General features: G+C 30.8%; 2 protein-coding genes across 3 annotated transcripts; one reads left to right on the top strand and one right to left on the bottom strand.

Moving 5' to 3' along the window:
• Positions 1-8,180: 8,180 nt before the first annotated feature.
• LOC130801620 (protein HAIKU1-like) lies at positions 8,181-12,453 on the bottom strand. Its single transcript, XM_057665496.1, has one exon. The coding sequence runs from the start codon at positions 11,907-11,909 to the stop codon at positions 10,767-10,769; it is 1,143 nt and encodes a 380-aa protein (XP_057521479.1). The 5' UTR covers positions 11,910-12,453; the 3' UTR covers positions 8,181-10,766.
• A 2,303-nt stretch (positions 12,454-14,756) lies between these two features.
• On the top strand, positions 14,757-20,457 carry LOC130801432 (uncharacterized). 2 transcript variants are annotated; one of them, XM_057665289.1, is made up of 3 exons: positions 14,757-14,969; positions 18,763-19,600; positions 19,693-20,457. In XM_057665289.1, the coding sequence occupies exon 2, from the start codon at positions 19,130-19,132 to the stop codon at positions 19,598-19,600; it is 471 nt and encodes a 156-aa protein (XP_057521272.1). In that variant the 5' UTR covers positions 14,757-14,969; positions 18,763-19,129; the 3' UTR covers positions 19,693-20,457. The 2 variants fall into 2 exon arrangements, with proteins under 2 accessions (XP_057521272.1, XP_057521273.1); XM_057665290.1 differs by having other exon boundaries at positions 14,866-14,969; positions 18,742-19,600.
• Positions 20,458-22,625: the final 2,168 nt, after the last annotated feature.

Consider the following 22,625-nt stretch of genomic DNA (forward strand, 5'->3'; position numbering starts at 1 on the left):
TTTGAATATTTAAAAACTCATACATATAATTAAAAAAAACTACAAAACAAATGATTATGTTTTACAAACCCTAATATTGAAAAGTTAGGATTCTCAACCACTTAATTTTACTTTGATTATTTTTTTTGAAAATAATTAACAAAAATGATTGATGATCACATTTTGGCGTCTGAGCGTTGAGGAAGTAGGACAGAGTTAATGTAACATCTATGGGTCACTTACACTAAAGTGGGCCAAGGCATTAGATCCTTCATTATGTAGAAAATCATAATAAGAAAATAACATTGATTTGGATTTTGAATATTTGATTTATATTAATAGTAATGAAAGGTACCACCTCTATTTATATAAGTAATAAGGATTAAAATAAGAAAACAAAATATTACGAAATATTAAATTTAGGGAAACTGAATCACAATAATATAAAATATAAAATATAAAATACAATATTATACTAATATTCCACTTTCCTACACTCCCCCTCAAGTTTGGTCTTGGGATCATCGAGATCGAACTTGCCAAAAAAATTCTTCAACGCTTTAGAGCCAATTGCTTTGAATAGAAAATCCACTAGTCGATCTTTTGATTTTACAAATGAAATTTTGATAATCTTTTCTGCGAATTTTTCATATTTGATTTTCAAGTTTTCGGATTGAGATAAAAGGTTCTAAAATAAAACGGGTTGGTTTATTTTATTATTTGGGTCAAAGACTTAGACTTTGGGTTTGTGGGTTTTGTAAGAAGGGATATTTAGTAAGATTTGGGAGGGAGATTTGAGGCATGGGTCATGAATGAGTAATTTGAGTAGTTTTCTTTTTGAATTTTTTGCTTTTGTCTGTTGTGTGTACAAAAGCAAGTATATGAAATGTTTTTTGTTGCCCTAAATACATCACATTCTTTCTCAATTACCACTTTTCTTACTTTCCCTGAGATTTGAAATTTGCTTTCCCAAATTAATTCTCTACTATTAATGGCTCTCCGAATTCGCTGTTTGAATTTCGGCCACTACTGTCTGAACTCCGGTGGTGGCTACTATTTTTGCCCGGTATTTTTTGCCCCTCATTTTTCTTGTTTCTTTCTCTGTTTCTCTCATTAGAATTAAGTCCCTGCTTCTCATTGTTTTTGACCTTCAGCTCAGCATGAATTGTGGTGGTAGTAGAATTAGTGACACCTAGCAAATTACATGTACCTTTGTTGAGAATTTTTGAGTTTTCTTTTAAATCTTGTTTTGGTTTGTTTTTTCTAGTTTTTTATTTTCTGAGAGATTAAATCCCGATGATGTCTTTTCTACCATACTTCTCCCCCTCGCGACCTCACGCTGAATGGTCTCATCAACGGGAGGTAGAACTTGTCCGAGAATGAAGTTGATTTTTGTCCATAAATCTCGAGCAAAGGTAGTGTAGTCAAGAAAATATTCTACAAGGTCTCGGTCAATTTGTTGATGATCCATGAGATCACCATACAATCATTCTGGACCCATTGTGGATTTGTGGTGGATAGTGAAATGACAGTGATATGGTTGAGCCTCCCCCGATCACCGATTTCTGTTTTCATTTGTGTACACCACGTGGTGCAATTTTGGTACTTTAGTTTTTCAATTTGAATTGGTTGTTCAAGGTTTTGGGTCATTTTTTGAAAAAGTTGGAACATTTGTTCCATTAGTACCATGGAAATCATGGTCCTGGTTTGGTTTTGTTTTTGATTTGGTTTGGTTTGATTTGATTGGTTTGTTTTGATTTGCTTTTTGTTTGGATCAATTTTGGTCGATTATGATCAATGATAAAATACCAATAGAGTTTTCCGTCCGGGAAAACCTTACGGCGCTGATACCATTTAGAAAATCATAATGCGGAAATAAGACTGATTTGGGTTTTGAATCCATGGTTTTTATTGAATAATAATGACAGGTACTACCTCTATTTATACAAGTAATAAGGACTAAAATAAGGAAACAAAATATTACGAAAATTTAAACTTAAGGAAACTAAATCACAATAATATAAAATATAAAATATAAAATATAAAATATAAAATATAATATTATACTAATATTCCACTTTCCTACACATCATACATTCTACTAAAACAATAAAAGAATATGACACATGTCACTTTTATACATCATTTTTTCCCTCCTAAATTTTAAGTAATTAAACATAGAAATTTTGAGCTTTAATTAAACTTTATTTCTTAATAAATAATAATAGTAAGAAGAAAGTCAATTCTAGAACCTTTAATTTTTTAAATACACTTTTTTAAGAAAAAAAATATTCTGGGTAACTTTGATTAATGACTAAACTATTAATTATACCTTATTTACGATACAAAAATAATTTGAATATAAAATAGTTGTTAACTATAAATAACCTTATAATTAAAAACTCTTAAATTATGTAACGTTAAAAAATATGTCAACTTAATTATTCAACTAACTTCAATACTTACAAAATAATAACTAAAATCTTATTTAGAATAATTTTACAATGATAATTATGACAAAGAAAATTGTAGAAACGTATATTTTGAGTATGCCATCAGTAAAGTGTTTGTGTATGAGTATACCGTAAATCATTTCATAGAAGGAAGTTTGATATATTGTTTGCACAATAATTTATCCTCCGTTTAGCAAATCTTAAATTTAATATATACTCAGATTAATCGATCCATTTAGGAAAGAAAAATTATCATAAGTAAAAATTATTTTTCATTAGTAAATATTATTTTAATCAGTGTAATAGAATTATTTTATTTATAATCGTTTTAGTTAGTAATATATAGTTATGATCAATATAATGATTTATTTTGAATATAAACAATTATATTCAATAAATTTTTTACATAACTTAATAAACTAACATATTCATGGATTGCACGAAACATATACTACTTATTTATTATCCAACTTGTCAAAAAGCCTCCTTTTATTATTTAAAAAATACTTCATTCTAAGATACTGCTCACTTTTTATTTCCGGATGAGTGCCCTATTTTTATTTAATCACAATAACTAATGTCTTCACACTATCACAGATCGTAATAAACACAAGTTTGTATAGATTTAGTATACACTATTTTAAAGTATACCAATTTAATAATAACAAATATTTTTTAATGATTATACTTAATTGTACTTGTCAAGTAAAAATACATACTGTTTTGATATCTTTTAAAATTTATACACATTAAAATAGTTTGAACCACGTCTATAAAAAACTTTTTCCATTAGATGCCCAACCAGCTATTGTATTGGCCATCATCTTACTATCTTTAAACACATAAAAAAGGAAATAGAACAAAAAAAATCAGATACAACAATGGCGTTAATATGTTATCAATCTCAAAGAAGTTAAGAGTCTGTAAATTTATTTGAAGTATTTTTTATTTTTTATTTTTTAGTAATAACTAATATATTAATTGTGTATATTGTAATAAAAAATATAATAGGACTAACCTTTTATGCTCTGGATGACACTTGAAAAAACTCTAAAGGGAAAATTATTATTTAGTAAGAATTAAAATTTTATTATAAGGTTGAAATCAAAAACATTCAAGCACTAAGTTTTCCAAATATATAATACTTACCCATTTTAAATAATTTTTTCTTAAAATCCATAAATTACCTTGCATCTATTATGTTCATAACTTGTTATCAAAAACTTTTAAGTTTAAAGACCATATATGAAATCCCATGTTGAAATAGTGGTGATCATATAGTATGTATCCTTTCTGTGTATATACTAAACTTTACAATAAAGTTTTTCAAGCTTTATTGTAAGCTTTATTTTTTATCTTATTAAAATTAATAGTGTATGTTTCTTATTTTTTTTATTTTAAAGATATTTCTTATCATATCTCACCTCTCTTTATATATACTTTTTCCATCCTATTGAATTTGTATCATTTTCTATTTTAGTCTGTTCTATATAATTTGTATTATTTTTATTTTTGGGCAATGATCCACCACTTTTTTTTAATTTCATCTACGAGAAAAATTAATGGTTAGCCTAAAATAGCTCGTGAAAGGCCCTAATATTTGGCAGACAAGTCGAAGGTAACAGCACCTAACTTTCTATATATGAAATCCTTAAATAAAGTTGATATATATGGTATATTAAGTTATGATGATCAAACCATGTTGTGGATTGGTTCCAACAAGTCTTGCAAGTTGCCAACTTGCTTTTATTTTTTGTTCTTTTTTCTGGCATTCCGATAACGAGAAAAGGAATACGTGAGACTCTTAATTTGAGAGGGACTAAAGCAAGAAAGACTAGTACATTCAAATTCATTCCTTTTTTGCCACACACTACCTACAAATTCTTGCTTTTGTCTGATGCTTGCATGCGCCGGTTTTAACTGTATTTTGACATTTTTCAATCACTTATTGGTTACCATAAGCTCAACATGCAAGGTGAACGATGAATTAATCATTTTTGCAGATAGTAAGAATCAACTTTAAATTATAATGAGGGAGAAAAAGTCATCAACTACAGACGAATCTATGATTCTTATCTTTTTAAGTTATTTGTTATCTATGATCATAGGGATCTGAGTTAGGGAGTATATTGATTATTTGTATGTTACTTCACCTTGCTTGTTCAGGTCGTTGTCTATGTATATACTTCCTCTGTATTTTAATACACTACAACAAATTTAAATTTTTGCGACATTGGATTTAGTGGCAATAAAAAAAGCCACTGATTTATATTTTTGACGTATTAATTATTGATTTTTATTTTAAGTTTCAATATAAAGTGATTTAGCGACTTTATTTGGTCTTTAGTGACATATGCAATTAATACTATAGTCTATAGTGACATTTATGAGAAATGTCACTAGATCCCACGTCGCAAAAAGTGCTTTAGTGTTATTTTTTATTATGTTGCTAAAGGGTCTAATAAATGTCACTAAACTCTCCATATATACTATTAGAAATTTGAAGTAGTGACATCTAAATTAAATGTCGCTAAATATATCCCACTAAAAGTAAATTATGTTGTAGTGATAGTTGCTATAATTCCTATAGCAATTATTGTTCATTAACTGATCTTATTTGGTATATATTTCCCCATGTATAATGTAAAACATAGTCAAGTAGAATCTTATTTGATTCAACTTAATGCATATTTTCATAATATTAACTTTTTAGAAACTTTTATCATATCAAATTAAAAGATTAAAATTATGCATTGAATAGTGTGAAGTACAGAACTATAGCAACTATTAAAAACCAGATGAATTAAAAATTAACTTAAGAAAACAATTTATGCTAAGTTTTATCATTAAGTCAATAACATAAAATTACCGAACTTTGAATAACTAGTTAAATTATTTACGATTTTGTTGTTTTCTTTTTAATATTGTTCAAATTTCTACCATCTCTAATCATAATGGTCATATGACTCTCACTAATTAAGTTGTTTTTCTAATTTTTTTATTTATGCTTAGACCGTTTTGGATAATTATTTTTAAAAAAATAATTTGTGAGTTTATTTGTTAATAGATTATTAATAAATTATATGTTCTTAGTATAAAATACTATTGGTTGAAAGAAATGAGTAATTATGATAAAAAGAGAAAATATATCTGTGATTGAGATAAATGAAAAAGATAAAACTAATAAAAAAACACGGTGCAAAATAATTGAGATGCACTAAACTAAAAAAGAAAATAATGTATTTTTATACAGATACAAATACTATAAGTTAAGGTTTGTCGTTCATATCCATAGATTCTTTACCTTAATATACTATATGATGTATATATATACTAGTACATGTGACTTGTGAGTTGTGAGTTGTGACTTGTGACTTGTGACTTGTTACTATGTAAGCTAAAATAAACAGTCACCAACATAAAAAAATGGTAAAAATATCATTAGGTCAATAATGTTTAACAATATCTTAATTTTCAAAAAAAATAAAAGTTAAATATGCGTACAAATATCCTAGTTGTATGATGCTCTCATTTATTCCTGTGTTTTAAAAATTTAACTTTTAACTAATGAAGTTGAAGGCGAAATGGAATTGATATTGTCTCAATTAGAGCAAGTATCATTTTTCAGTAAGATTCTGAAAAACTTCATCGAGCTCTTTTATCCCTTCAACCTACTGTGTATTCCAAAAAAAATTATACTTTCTCCATTCTTTGATATAAAAATTCTCACTGTTTTAATTAACGTGTAATCAACAAATTGAAATAGAGTAATAATAAAAATTAAACTTACTACAAGGTCTACAAGTATGCTACTAAAAACACTGAGAAATACTTCTTTTGTTTTTTAATAGTTGCTACACTTCTATTTTTCATGCTATCCAATGTACGACTTAGATCTTTAATATCTTTAATTTCATATGATAAAAAATTCTAAAAAGTTAATATTATGAAAATATGAATTAAGACGAATCAAATAAGATCTCTCTCGACTATGTTTTACATTATATATGGAGAAATATATACCAAATAAGATCAGTTGATGAACAGTAATTGCTAAAGAAACTGTAGCAACTATTAAAAATCGATGGAATTAAGTAATATTATACCCTAATGGGGAAGCTAAGAAAAGACATGGTTGATGGTTAGTTATTAATAGAAGAATGATTGCCACAAAGTAGGATCTTTCTTTCCATAATTGTTTTAATTACTCCTAAAATCCTAATTAATGTTTCTTTTTCAATAACTGAGTTAGTGGCATAGCTGGAAATACCGAAATATATCACATTGCATGACATGAGCAAGTGAGTTTAAAATAAAGATGATCCGCACTTCACAACTTTGTTAGTTGTATTTAGAGTGGGTCGTTTATGGGCCAAACTATTAAATATTTTCTAGTTGACCCAATGGGCCTTATACTCTTCAATATCCTTGATTGCAGTAGATCTGTCTTGCTTATTAATTTATTTAAATTTTTTACAAACTAAATTTAAGTCTTTAAACACCTATTTGAAGCCTTAAAATGCTAATTTTAAAGCTTAAAACTCTTACTTTAAGCTTTAATTTTTTAATTATTTTAACCTTTAAAATTTATGTTAATGCTTAAATTTCTTACACCAAAACTTAAAGTCCTTACTCAGTGTCATCACCTTTCTTTATTAAAGGTTAAATGACCACTTTAAGAGTTAAAATGTCTATTCAAAGGATTTTAAGTTGTCAGTTTTAAAACTTAAAATGTCATTAAAAGATCTAAAATGCTCATTTCCAGCTTTAAAATGGTAACTAATTTTATTAAAAAAAACAAGTTAAAATAAATTGCAAATTTATTTTGAAAAATGGGCTAGAAATTTTACATAATTGCAGTCGTCGCATTCAAGAATTGGTTCCTTGAGTTTATAATCACTTATTCTAATGGTTAAATTATTGGCTTAGAAAGTGAGGCTTTAATGGAGTTAAGAGCAATTAGTGAAGAATATAATTGAGGAGTGATAGACAATAAAAATATTTAAATTCATTTGTTTACCTACCAAACTAGAAATATCTAAAATCTTACCTACTACAATCCATCAACCCTAGTTTAAGTATTTAATTAATATTATAATTTTTAAATATGAACTTAGTTATTATACTCCAATATTTTATTCTAATGACACAACAATTTCTTATATAAACTTTATCTACGCTATTTTAAGATGAACCAACTGTAAAAAACATCAAAATATTTCTAGTAAATATTTTTATTTGACAAATGCAATTATCAGAAAATACTTGTTTTTATTAGGTCGGTCCACACACAAAAAAAATTATAAACCAAGTATATACAAGACTTTTACTTAATCTTAACTTTCCTCCCGACCTTATGATCCAAAAAATAATCAAAAATGATACTAGAATGTTATAACCATTTGAGATGAATAGAGAAAAATTGAATTTTATTTTAGTTAGAGCCTGTATTATTATTATTTTTTTCGCTTCCTCCTCCCTAGCCTTCCCTTTTCCCCACCTACCTTTTACTCAAAAAAAAAAGAAATAAATAGTAAAAGTTGTTTAATTTATAGACTTCATCCACACTAAAATAGTGCACTTTTCTATTTAAAAAGTATAATCAAGTAATTTATTAGAAAATATGAAAATATCAATGTTAAGGCATATACTACTTTAACTTTAGTACGGACTAAAATCATACTAAGACTTACTCATTCAAGTTATGGTTACTTTTTTACTTTTATTACTAATGTTGTTCAGGGGATGAAATTGCATAAATATTATTAAGCAATATATATATATATATATATTTATGAATATTAGAATATAAAAATGTAATTAAATTAAAATAAAATTAATATAAAAAAATTAAACCATACTACTCTGTTGAGGCACTCTATAAACGGTCTCGCTATTGTCAAAATTATACTTCGTGAGATAAATTTGTACGCTATCCACTATCAAGTCAAACAAGTGCGTACAAGCTGCCATTTAGAAAACAATACTACACGCAAAATTTCCCACCTGAAGAAAACTACGTGTGCTATTTGGAAATATTTATATGTAGTACATCTTAACATTTACTATCTTTAACTACACCCAAATCGTTTTGGATTCTAAATGATAATATTGAGGTTTTTGAACTTTTTTTTTTAAAAAATTCATATGGTAACTATGAAGTTTATCAATTAAAAAATTTCGTAATTTTTTCTTGACAAAAAATGTCTATCACCTGTTAATTGAGAATATTATGGATTTTCAGAAATTGTGAGAAAAGGATATGATTGACATTTTATAATAAATGGGCGATAAACATTTTGTTCAAATGGGTCATAGAGATTTTAATTAATAAACTTTTTGGTTATCACAAGAATTTAGAAAAAGTTTATTCTACCACATGAAATATTTATATAAGTTTTAATAATGATTTCTCATGAATATTTATATAAGCTATAATGTATACATTTGGAATATCTTCATAAATTGGTCTCGATATATAAAACTTTAATATATATTTTAAAAAAAAATTATATGAAAAATAAAATATTTCAAAATATCTCTTATTTTAAGTAATAAAGAGGATTCTAACCTGTATTGAACAAGACTACCTATACTCTAGGGAATATGTTGTGGTTGTGGATGGTTTGAATGATATGTATTAATGACATCGAACATAAACTTCAATGAGGTTCTTTAATAGTTTTGTAGTTAACACTACCCATAAAATGGTCAATAGATAAGTTAGATTCTTCTATTATGATATGGATTGAAGAAAATATTAAGTAAAGGGGATAAGATTTGTGACTCAATGAGTACCTAACTTGCATTCAGTGTTACTTTTTTTTCTTAATCCAAAACAACTGTCAACGATAATCAACTTCAACTGATAACTACCACTCAATGCATTTTTTTTCCCTATATGCTCTCTAAACCACATATTTCCTCATACCCTTTAAATTTAAATCATATGATAAATATCATTTGTAATTTTACATAAATAAGAAGAATATTTGATTTAAGAGAGAACTATTTTGCACCAAAAGAAGTTGAATCGAACTCCTTGAACAAGATAACATATGATGTCATTATTCATTGTTAGATACCTTTTGTTATGAAGTTTGGCGAGGTTGAATATACAGCGAATGTTGGATGACCGGATCACACCAAGACCCTAGTTAGACAACTCGCATGTTTGTTTGCTTGTAGCCTTGTAGTAATGCATGTATGTCTTGGTGCATAGTTTTCCTCGTTTTTGAGCTTCTTGTACACATAGGGTTGCCTTGCTTAAGATCCTAGCCTAGGGGGTTCGAGCACCAACACAAAGAATTCTAAATCGTCCGTGACACTAAGCTTTGAAAAGATGATCTCACAATGTCGGTGATACTATCTATCTATGGTCTATCTATCCTTGAAAGTTAAAAACACATACTCTAAACATGTCATGACATACACAAACATAACAAATCAGTACATGGATCAACTCTTGTGAAAATAAACTCCATCCTTATCTAGCTAGCAAGTAGCAACCATAGATGGCTTAGATGCATCTTTACTTCACATAAAACCGGGCTAGAATGGAAACTTTTCTTATCAGTCATCACGGATCCTTCTATAAAATCAATAGCCATAAAAGTTAACTTTGAATAGGACGGTATTCAATGGCATGAGCACAACTCACTTGTACTAACTGAAATATATGGAGCACCGATTACGCACGAATATAAAGAACATCATGTGATCTACCAAATTAAAACCGAAGAAGCAATCAAGGAATAGAATTCGGTTATATCCAATTTTAAACATATTGATCCCCCAAAAAAACAAACACAAAAGCATTCATAGAATCATAATAGATTCTATAAAGCCATAGAATAGCTTGACAAAAGCAGAGACACCATTATGCCTATGCAACAAGTAAAAAAAAGAGATTCATTTATTATTTTCTACATGACCTAAAAGAAACGAAACAACATTGAAGGTATGCTAACTGTTGACTAAATTGCTTACATAATATAATCATGAGTGGCTGAAATGTCTGCTTGTTTTGGTGCTAATCTTTGATCTTGCACTTCATATTAGAACTCTGCCAATATTTGCTGATATTTTTTGGTTATATCAGAGCGTCAAATCCAGCCAAAAAACACCAACTTGCAGTTGATAACAATCCTCTCATGTTCATAATAATCAGTGTGGAAAAAGAGCAATGAAAAAACTATAATTTTCCCGGAACAACTAAGATCAGATTGTACAGAACATCTCAACGTAAAATATACAAACGAATCCTAAAATGAAGGATATGTACTACATCCTAGAGATTCATGCTGCAACCAACTAACCAGTCACTCACAATATCTAAAAGCTAGGATCCCTCCATCTTGGGCTTGAAATGGGGAAAAGGCCAGAAGGTGATAAAGGAAATGCAGATCCTGGAGACAGTGGTGACTGATGATTAGGACCCAAGATCCCAGATTGACCAAAAGGTGAAAATGCAAAATTTGGACTCAATGGTGGTGGAAACTGACTTCCCAGTGACAGAAGAGGATACGGAGACCTGGATATTGGAGACAACATGTTAAAGAAACCAGTTGGCGAAGGTAAAAAGAACTGAGAAGTTGGAGATGGCAAAGGAGCAGGACCATTTGTTCTAGGTGAGGGTAATGGTGGCATATTTGGGTTGGGAAGCAAGCCCAAATATGGTGGTTGCGGATGTGTCTGAGGTTGAGGTTGTGTGTGGGCTTGTTCAGGCCCTAGTGGGTACATAGGAGGTTGACCTTGAGCTTGAATATGAACAGGAGGTTGAGAATGAGGCTGTGGTTGCATCTGAGGTTGACCTTGCATATGCCTTGGACCTTGTGAGTGCATCTGAGGTTGAGCTTGAAACTGTTCAGGCATACGTGGTTGCTGTAAAAACTGACTAGGTCTAGGACTCCCATCACCGAGACAATTTTGCAGTTGCTGCACATAGGCGGATAAAGGAGACAAAGCAGGAACTGTCCAACCCCCATCTCCAAGAGAAAAAGGTTGCATCCCTCGAGGGGAAAGCTGGTTAAAAGGAGGTTGAGGTCTATGATTGAAACCAACCTGCGGTGGCCCCATAGCCGAGCCACCTTGTAGTGGAGGCTGCATTGGCATAGGAACCGAAGCAGCCACCACTGGAGGAATAGGACCTCGATTAATAGGATTTAACGGGGGTGGTCTAATGCGTTGAAGACGCATACTAGGGTGCTTAGGGGGATTATTAGGTGGTCTTGGCAAAGGATCTTGCCTCGAAGGCGAACCTGTTAACTGCTGAACAATGCTCCTGAAATCACTCTTGCTAATATTATACACCTGAGGTTGTGGTTGTTGCCTTGCAGGATTATTGTTATTAACATTACCATTAACACTAACATTACTATTAACAAAATTAGGTTGGAGCAATGGACTTTTCCTTATATTTTTCCCAATTTTATTCACACCCAAATAATCATTCTGCCTATTTTTTGAATTATCCATCTAAAACTATAATACTTCAATCCAGATTTCTCAAATACAATACAAACCACAACTTTTCTCTTTCACACTGTCTGTTCACATACAGTCAATTGTTCCAAAATTTCCTAAAATGGGTATTCAATTCTCAAAATCTCACATACAACTCTAAACAGGTAAACAATACAAATAAGGTAAAATTAAGGTTTGAAGAGCCGAAATCATACCCTTTTTCTATAATAACATGAAATTGCAGCACCAGATCTCTTCTGACGCAAATTCCTGAAATGGGTGATTGTGAAAGAACACTAATAGTACAAAAGTAACGAACTTTGGCCCAGTAAGAAGGATAAAATAAACCCGGAAACTGAATATTGGAAGTTAAGGGCTATTTGCATAAGAGGAGAATAAGAAAGACTAAAATATTGATCTTTTGTCCTCTTTATTGAAAATACCTAGAAATTTATTTTGTTTTCTTGTTCTTCGTCAAAAATCAAAATGATTGCTTTCACACGAGATGTAGGAATCTCTTGGAGAATGGAAATAATTGAATGGCTTGAATACTGACAAAAACCCTAAAAAAAAGAATATTTTAGGCAAGAAGAGGAAAGTTAAATAAATAATAGGGAAATTTGCAAATAAACACCTTTTAAAACCATTTTTTTTAAAGAAACACCTTTTATAATTTTTTTTGTAAAAAAACACCTTTTAAGAGACTTTTTTTTAAAGAAACACCTTAAATCAGTTTCCGGTGACTTTTGTCAACTTTCCGGCGTTGACTATGCCAGTCAACGCCGGAACGTTGACCAAAGTCACCGGAAACTGATTTAAGGTGTTTTTTTTAAAAAAAAGTCTCTTAAAAGGATTTTTTTTACAAAAAAAATTATAAAAGGTGTTTCTTTAGAAAAAAGGGTTTTAAAAGATGTTTCTTTGCAAATTTCCCTAATTATTATTATTATTAATTTTTTAAAAATTTTTTTTTTTAATTTTTTTTTATATAATAATAAAAATAAATTTTTTTTAAAAAAAATAATATTAATAATAAAAATAAAAATAAAAATAAAAACAAAAATTTTAAAAAAAGTTAAAAAAAATTTTAAAAAATTAATAATAATAATAATAATAATAAATATTATTATTCTTATTTTTTTTAAAAAAATATTTTTTTAATTTAATTTTTATTTTTAATTTTATTATTATTATTATATTTTTTAATTATTATTATTGTTATTTTATATTTTTTTATACTTTTTATTTTTTTTATTATTATTAAATTTTTTAAATTTTTTTAACTTTTTTTTAAATTTTTGTTTTTATTTTTATTTTTATTTTTATTATTAATATTATTTTCTTAAAAAAAATTTATTTTTATTATTATATAAAAAAAATAAAAAAAATTTAAAAAAAATTAATAATAATAATAATAAGGGAAATTTGCAAAGAAACACCTTTTAAAACCCTTTTTTGTAAAGAAACACCTTTTATAATTTTTTTGTAAAAAAACACCTTTTAATAGACTTTTTTTAACAAAAAAACACCGTAAATCAGTTTCCGGTGACTTTTGTCAACTTTCCGGCGTTGACTGGCATAGTCAACGCCGGAAAGTTGACAAAAGTCACCGAAAACTGATTTAAGGTGTCTTTTTTTAAAAAAAGTCTCTTAAAAGGTGTTTTTTTTACAAAAAAAAATTATAAAAGGTGTTTCTTTGCAAAAAAGGGGTTTTAAAAGGTGTTTTTTTGCAAATTTCCCTAAATAAGAGGGTTGTACGAAGTGGGTTAATCATAAGGAAATGAAAATGATTGGATTTTTCTATTATTATTATTATTATTATTTATTATTATTGTTTTCCTTGTGTTTCTTTCGAGTGTATTATTTATTTTTGGTTACTATTTATCAATTATTTTCATTTTATATTTTATTTTTAATTTATGCTTTAAAACATAGTCAAAGGAAATGATGTGTGATTTGTCTTTAATATAAAGTTTATTAATATCTAATTTTTATAATTTTTAATTATATATAATTATAATTATTAAGTACTGATTAGTGCATTGACAAAGCAAAAAGCAAAAAGCAAAAGAGACATTTAAAATAAAACATAAGGAGTATTTAGTAGTAAGTAGTAAGTGGTCAATTGGCAACAAGGGGGTGTTTGGTTCGTGGTTTTATGCCTATATTTTTTTTTTTTTTTTGACTTTTAGCTTTTGACCTGTTGGTTGGACAAACAACCAAAAAAATGTTTGATAAATGACGTTTAAAGCAGCTGAAAAGCTGAGTTTTAAACTAAAATGAAAAAGTTATTTCAGTTAATTTTTTTTTGTTGGCTTTTGGCTTGTTGGCCAACTTTTTTATAATAAACATCCAATGACATTCCAATTTGCCAAACATATTTACAAACAACTGACCTTTTCAACTAGCTTAAAAGCCAATAAAAATAACTAATATTTTTAACTGGTCAAACAAGCCAACTAAAAATGTCTACAGCCAACGGCCAATTGCCACATACCCAAGAAGTCAAAAATAACTTTAATTTTTTGGTTTTTAGGTGAAATTAGAACTTCTGTCATGCAAAAAAATGACCGGGAGATTTTTATATACCAACAAAAAAAATTGATACTAGAAGATAAACTAATAAAAAAATATTTTAATCAATAAATGATATAAAGGTGAGATTTTATATATCAATAAATAAACTGAATTCATTGTTATGAAATTGCCGCAGAGGTCTTTATTCGGATTATCAGATCTGTTTTCGAATTAAGTATTTTGAGTCAGTTTAAAATCGAGTTTTGTGTTCATATTGATTTCTATATTATTTTAAATTCATTTTGAAATCGGATAAAATCGATCCAATTTCAAGATCAGACTAATATCGACTCAGAACACCTCTAGAATGCTTTAAAATTGGGGTTTTAATCTAATCCATTTACACTTTTTTTTTTGGTTTATTAAGGTAGTACAAGTTAATAAACCCTACACAAATTAATAATGATTCCACGAAACATTCACCAAAGTTTCATCTTTCATCTTTCATTGCGTAATTGTGGTGGTCGGAGTTCAGAACTACCCAAAAATCTGCGACTGGTGAGTGTAATCTCTGTTTGTTATCCTTAAAGCTATGTTTTTTGTTTTTTTTTTTACTAGTTTCCTTTGCTATAATCCATTCCTGTTTTTATGATAATTTTTCCATTACTATTTAATAGTACACTTTTGCTTCCTTCCATTTCTGCTCAACCAGAACCAATTGATTCTAGGATACCCAAGTTTATTTCCAAATTAGTTCGTCATTTCATGATATGATTTATGTTTCAAGTGATCTTCCAATTCCCCCATATCAGATTCTCACTTGTAGATTTTGTATTTGAAAATCGGAGGCATTTTAAATGAATAAAGAATTAAAAAGATTAAAAAAAAAAAAAGCAAATTCAAGATCTTTGTAGTGTTCTGCAATATGGGTATTGTTGATTAGGTTAAAACTTTTGGGGTTCTTTTATTAGATGTTGATTTATCAAACTTGAGTCGTCGACTTGTGATAATTGGTTTTGAGTGTGGACATGATTGGTATTCAAAGAAAAATCATTAGATTGTTTGAGATATCCAATTCAATGTAACAATTTTTGGATATTTAATAAGAATTAGATTGTTTGAGGTAATTGGGTATGAAATTAAATATAACAGATTTTGGGTTATTTTGACAAGTTACCAAAAGTATGGATGCTTAAGAAGAATGGAGCACAAGTTTGTGGATTCAGCCACTTGTGATTGTTTGAATTGATGATGGTTTTATTTCAATTGGTGTTGTGGTGTGACATTTTTTTGATGCAAGGTTAACTTATAGAAGTACTTTTCTACTTGTAAATCAATCTTTTATCCTATTATCATTCCCAAAAATTTGATTAAAAGGATGATGTCATGCTTGGCTTTTGTTTAAAATTGCTAGGAAGTGATTGGAGGTTTCAGTGAAACATAATTCGCTACTTAGTTCGCCTTTTGAATTCGCGATTTGCCAAAAATAGTTCAAAAATAACCTAGAACTGACCATAATTCGCTTTTTTGATTTTCGATTCGCGAGGTAATTAGTGAATCATGTAACACTTGGAGGTTTTAATATTTGTCCTGAAATTCTCTGAGCTTACTTAGAATATGCTACAGGATAGTGTATATGTGGAACTGGAACAAAGCTTTAGCTTTGATACCTGTTACAAGAAATTCCATATCTATTATTTCCCCATTCTAGTTTTTCTAATTAAATTTGTTCTAGATTAGTATGTTACCTTTGTTGACAAAAGCTATTTCTTGGTTTTTGATGTTTTGTATTGTGTGTGGCTGTTTGCTTGAAGATTAAACTGTTTGTTCTTCAATAAGTTGGACTGATGACTCGTATAAAGAGATCTTTATTTTTTTCATTTGATCTTCCCTATCAATTTTCTATTTTGCACCATTTTTGCATCTACATATTTTCTCTTAGATCTTCATAACAAAGAGACTAAAGGGGTACATTAGTATATTATGATCTAAGAAAAATTAAGGTAGATTCAGAACTAGTCCCACTACGAGTCCTTTCCCTCCACCTTGTTTTCTTCTTTTTTGGTGTTGGTGTTCATTGGTTTGAGTGAACTGAGAATGTATTGGATACTCAAGATCCAAAATATTTACAAGAGGCCTGTTAATCACCTTTTTGAGAGCTCACTTTTGGCTATCGTCACCTATCATACTCTCTTTAGCCTTGAACTACACTTGAGTACCATTAGTACACCTTCATTAGTTTTATCTAGGCCTGGATTTACAAGGTGGCAGGAGTTGGTTTCGTAGGAGAAATTACATGAAACATAATAATTAAGAAATGGGGATGGGGCTAAAGGGAATTTCATCCTAAAAAAAGATACTGCTATAAATAATAATAATGCTCTCTTTGCATTCTCATCTGTTTTTCTTCTTTTTCTTTCTTTTCCTCTTTCCTTTTCTTGCTGTTCTTTTCTATAACTTCATTCTGTTACATCTGGTATCATATAAGTTCATTCCAAATCTGATAGCACCTAACATTTCTCAATGCATTGAAGCTATTGAATATGAGGTAGTGATAATGATAGTCAATAGACCCAAGGGCACAAAGTAACTAAGGCAAGTGAGGAACAGAAGGTTTAACAGAGGGCAGAAAAACTCTAAGCGAGGAAGCTGTGGAAATATCATTAAACTCAATGATTGGTATAAGTATTCACAAGATTATGAAGATGGTGGGGAAGATACTAACCTAGGTAGCGAGGTAGTGATAATGATAGTCGATGGACCCAAGGGCTACACATTTTCATTTCCATTACCACAGTGGAGAAATTTGGAACTCCTTTATTTCCATATAAAAAACTTTGGGGTGACTTTAGGAACTGGACTAGAGGTTCATGGAAGGGGAAATGTAGGGGAATAATGTTGAGTGTTCCAGGCTTGGAAATCTGAGCGGATATTCTTCCGTTAGGTTTGGATGGTTTTTCTTTTTTAATGGCTCAAAACATTGGGGGTGACAGCTACCAATTGGAATGAACACTCGACAAAGTTCTAATTGGAAAGGATGAGTTGGCAAGGGGTTCATGCTCTAGGATGCTTCTTAGTATCACTTAAGTCCACGATTAAAACAATCTAGATGGAGAAGCAAGGCCTTCTGTTAGAATTGATGCCAGAGGTATGATCAAGGGGTGGAGTCTGATTCCCAGAAGTTAGACAAGGCTCTTGAATGTTTTTGTGGAGTACTTACTACTTAATTAGAATGATGTAGTGATCAGAATGCCAAGATAGTTACCAGGACAGTGTAATTGAAAGGACACTCAGTGACCTTATAAGAAAAGTAGCAACTGTTGACTGTTCGTCCCTATAGATATACACTCTTGAAAAAGATGATATAGTGTTTGATCAAATACATTCTCCCAGCTGGAATCATCGACTATTCCAACAGTGCCTTTTCTTTTCCAATATGGTTGGTCAAGAAAAAGGATGGCTCATGGCATTTTAGTGTCGATTATTGAGCACTCAACAAGGAAACCATCCCCGGCAAAAAATTATATTTCAGTTATGGACTATTTACTTGATGAGCTTATGAGGTGAAGGATTTTTCTAAACAGATTGACCATCAGAGCACTATGAGTTTCTGGTGCTTCCTTTTAAGCTCATCAAGGCTCCGGAAATATTTACTCTTCAAGCCTTTCTTTCCAAATTTGGGCTCGATTTCTGTAGTGATAGTTTAATATACATTAAAACTGAGGTAGGCAATTTCTTGTTGTTGCGAGTTTGGGAGGCGAGTATGGCAATAACTTCATAGTGAACCAAACAACTCATCATATAAAGGCACAGTAAGGGCAAAAATGAAATATTAGAATTATGTTGGAAGACGTTACAGGCAGCAACAGTAGGTTTTGGTGCATTCAACATTATTTTGGCTGATCTATGGTTCATGTACCCAACTCAAGTCTTTTGGTATTAAGGTTTTGGCATTGTGGTGTTAAGAGTCTTTAGATGTATTCAGTGTAGACTGAATTTGTTATTGTAATTCAGAGTGTAAAAAGAAAAGATTAGGGCTTTATAAGCAGGATGTCTCTCCGTGCTTTCTTTGGTGGCTGTGGATGTCGTTGGAAATTCGGAATAAGATTGGTGCATGTTGGTCCTTCTTCGTAGCTTATAATCTGGTGTTAATGATATTTCTCTAATTAGGGTACACTGAACCTCTAATTTTCATTATTGCCTTTCTTTGTGAATGTCTTCAATTTTAGATGACCAGCTTCGGCAGTTTATTGTGAATGTTTCCTAGCGAAACCACAATTTTTCTTGTCTAAAATACTTCAATTATCTCTGGCTCTCTGCTTTTGAACAGTTACCTGTGTGCATTCTGCAGATTTGATGCTTTCTTAGCATTGGGAATGATTACAGGATGATCGCATTATGCAGAGTTTATGGTTGAGAAAGCAAGGAAGCCTAAATGTGTAACCGAAAATTGTTGATAAATGAAAGAGATCAGTGGATTCTGATGTTGTCACTGAATGATTAATCTCGAAATCAGTCTCTACAAGTGTCATATACTGGGAAAGAAGAAGTTACAGGCAGGCAAACCTTATGGAAATTAAGACAGTAGTGACACGAATGGAGTTTGATCATTAGTTAACTTGTTATCAGCCTCTTCAAATTTCACATTTAGGGATACCGAGCTGGGACGTGGACAACAGCGCCTTGTTATACACAAATAGTCTCCTAGTGGGTTCACAATGGAACTTTCTGATCTAAGTAATGGTAGCAAAATTCTAGATGATGTCCTGCATCGTCGGCTGAAAAACAGAGAACGACAACGTAGATACAGGGAACGTAAACGTTTAAAAGTTGATTCTACCCATGCTCATGTAACTAACCAGGAATCCAATATGCAACTTATACCACTGCTAACAAATGTGACCGTGGAACAAGTTGTAACACGAATCCATTGCAGACGAGATTGGAAAAAGGATGCAAGGAGGGCACATGCTACCAATGAACCCATATGCAATGTGCAACCTTCTAGTGGTCAGTCGTTGGCCAGTGAAGATCACACGCCCCATGTTCCTTCAGGAACTCAGGAAGCTGAACAGACTTGGAAAAGTGAAGCTTCGTTTGTAAGTAACGTTTACCTAAATGAAGGCGAGAAGGTTAGAATTAAACGCGGGAGAAGAGACTGGAAGGCAGAGGCTAGAAACAAGAAATAGGTAGCTCACTTGCAAATTGTGACTTTACTTTTTGCTTGTTACCTTCGTATCCCTTTTACCGTTTTTCTTCACACATTTGATGTTATATGCAGATTTATTTCTGCAGTGAGTCTATTTTTCCACCTGCTTGGTAATGTCTACTTGGAATTGGAGCTGTGCAAATCAGGTTAGCATTGGTTAATTGGAAATACTTGTTGAAATTGAACTGGAAAAGTTTACATCGATGAAAGACAAGATCTCTTTTTTATATGTAGGAGACACGTATAAACATTTTACCAGAATTAGTTTAATGACATGTGGTTTTGTACCGGTGTTTATATGTATTGTAGACTAAATTCATTTTCTGAGGATTTTAACCTGAGGTCACTTTGACATTTATACGTATGATGAATATGTAAAAGTTCATTGATGCCTTGGAGGGAATATTGTGTTCGTGTCTGAATTTTTGGAGGTTGATGGTGAAGAAGAGTGGTAAAGAACTTTTATTCTGGTGTGGAAATATGAAACCCTAGAAGATTTCTGAAAGAGCTGTAAAGTTACCTATATTCTAGGAGGAGTGCTGAAAGAATAGAAATTTTGATTATTAGAATATATGGAATAGAATATATTCTAGGAGGTTGATAGTGAATTTTTGTTCAAGAATGAAATCTTAGCGGAATTGTCCATATCCGATTCATCCTTCGGAACTATATCACATTCCGGATTTGATGAAGTAGGATGAATTGAGACGGTACTTTGTAAATATTACTAGTCAACAATTTGAACTACATATAGCAAGCTCCCATGGCTGCTCTAGCTTGAAGTGGGAGATGCACAACTCTTACCAAAGAGAATACATTAGTCTTATTGATCATCAAGTGATGTTCTTTAGCATGCCCTTTTACCTCTCAAGTTTGAATTTGATGATTTCCTCGCTTCCTATCTCTATAAACAACCTATGGTATAAAAAGTTTAGAGACTGATGTCATTTTGAGTGGCCCGCATGAACGACTTGTACTCGTCATCTGGCAAACTCGAAAGATTGAAGATCTTATTAGCAGCTCACTTTACAACATCCTTGCAGAGTAATGTATGCATAATTGCTGGCTCGGTAAGAGTGTGAGACACTACCATCATTTTCTCTCATCTTGAAACCAACCCGAACCAACTTTTTCAAATATGTCGAGCTATTGCTCCCAGCGGAGAGTCTTGTAAATCCGATGGTTGTGCCTTGGTGCTAGCATGATCTTATATCTGTCACCTTCGACCTGCTTCTCATATTTTATGTTATGGCCTGTTGTAGTTTTAGTGCTTACGATAAGAAACCATGAAAGATGGGGGTGTTTGTTAAACTGCTTTTGGGTTGGTTTTTTTTGGTGGGATTTTGGCCTTTTGCTTTTGGGTTGGTCAAAAAACTATGCTTGGTAATTGATTTTTCAATTAGTTAAAAAACTCACTTTCATACCAAAATGTAAAAACTAACAAAGTTAGCTTTTTTCAATAGTTTTTGGCTTCTTGGCTCACTTTTCTCTAATAAAATAACAACCAATATTTAATTTTACCAAATATCTCTTTAATCAATTGGCTTCTTCAACTAGCTTAAATATTAATATTTTCAGTCAACACTCTCTGTTAGTCAAACAAGTCAACTATAAAAGCCAATAGCTAATTCAGCCAACACTCTCATTTGCCAAACACCCAAAAAGTTCACACTAATTCTTAAATGAGACGGTTTCACGGTAAGACCATTTCTATTGGGCTGGTCCAATATATACCTTTTGTCTTAAAGTGATCACTTATAATGTTAAAATGATCACTTACAATCAAAATATTCACTTTTTATAGTCTTTGAGTGGTCATTTATAACCTTAAAACGACCACTTACGATCTTAAAATAATCAATTAAAGAAATAGGCTAATTATATGGGCCCGTCTCATGATGAGATGGTCTCATATAAGACGAACTGAAAAGTTCATTATGCAATACTTGGCAATACGAGAAAGAAAATGCCAAGAGATTGCAATCACCACATAATAGTTTTCATAAATTGGTATCACTATGAGACGCCCTTTATGGGTTAAGCCCAACTAATACCAATTCTGAGAATATAAGGAAAATTTGAAATCCGTAGGCTAAAAAAAATTAATTAAATAAACTAAGACTCAAACTATTTCCAAAAGTAAGCGTGAAAATCTCAAATCTATGGTTTGGAGCTGTTTGCAGTTACTAACTGCGAACAGCCATAAAAGACAAAATAGTTGTTCGCAGTTACTAACTGTGAACAGCTGTTTTGTCTTTTATGGCTATTCGCAGTTACTAATTGCGAACAGCTAATTAATATATTTTTTTTCCTTTATTTTTGAGTTGTTTGTTGTATTTGCACTAGAGACATTAGAATAGGTAATTACAAGTCGATGTATCTTTAAGGCGGCATGATTCATCGCCATAAGTCAAAGCTTGGAGGCTATGATAAAGTAATTAAACATATATATACAACAAAATATATACAAATGTTTGAAATATACAACTCAATTAAAATATATGTATATATGTACATAGTCGATCCAAATACACAAAAGTTAAACGTTAACGCTCACGACCCTCATCTACCCTATCCAACTGAGTTGGTCTCCTTCGCCTCCTATGATAAGCATTAGATGGTTGCCACTCCAGCTTTTCCATGGTTGCTAAAATACCAGTGTGTCTATCAGAAATAACGCATAAACCCATCCTCTGTGTGACATGCTTACGAATACAAGGCATGAACCAGGACCATGCACTTATATTCTCCTTCTCTACTAGAGCAAAGGCCAATGGAAAGATTCCCTTATCACCATCTTGGGCAATGGCAGTCAATAAAGTATGACGATATTTACCATACAAGTGTGTGCTGTCAATGGCGATAAGAGGTTTACAATAATTGAATCCTTCAATGCAAGGTTTAAAGGCCCAAAAGACACGTTGGAAGGTCCTAATATTAGGTCTCACGTATACACCCGTGTCATTGTCCTCCTTAAAATACCACTCAAGTACTAACCCCGGGTT

Source organism: Amaranthus tricolor, chromosome 15 (assembly GCF_026212465.1).
Source record: "Amaranthus tricolor cultivar Red isolate AtriRed21 chromosome 15, ASM2621246v1, whole genome shotgun sequence".
NCBI lineage: Eukaryota > Viridiplantae > Streptophyta > Magnoliopsida > Caryophyllales > Amaranthaceae > Amaranthus > Amaranthus tricolor.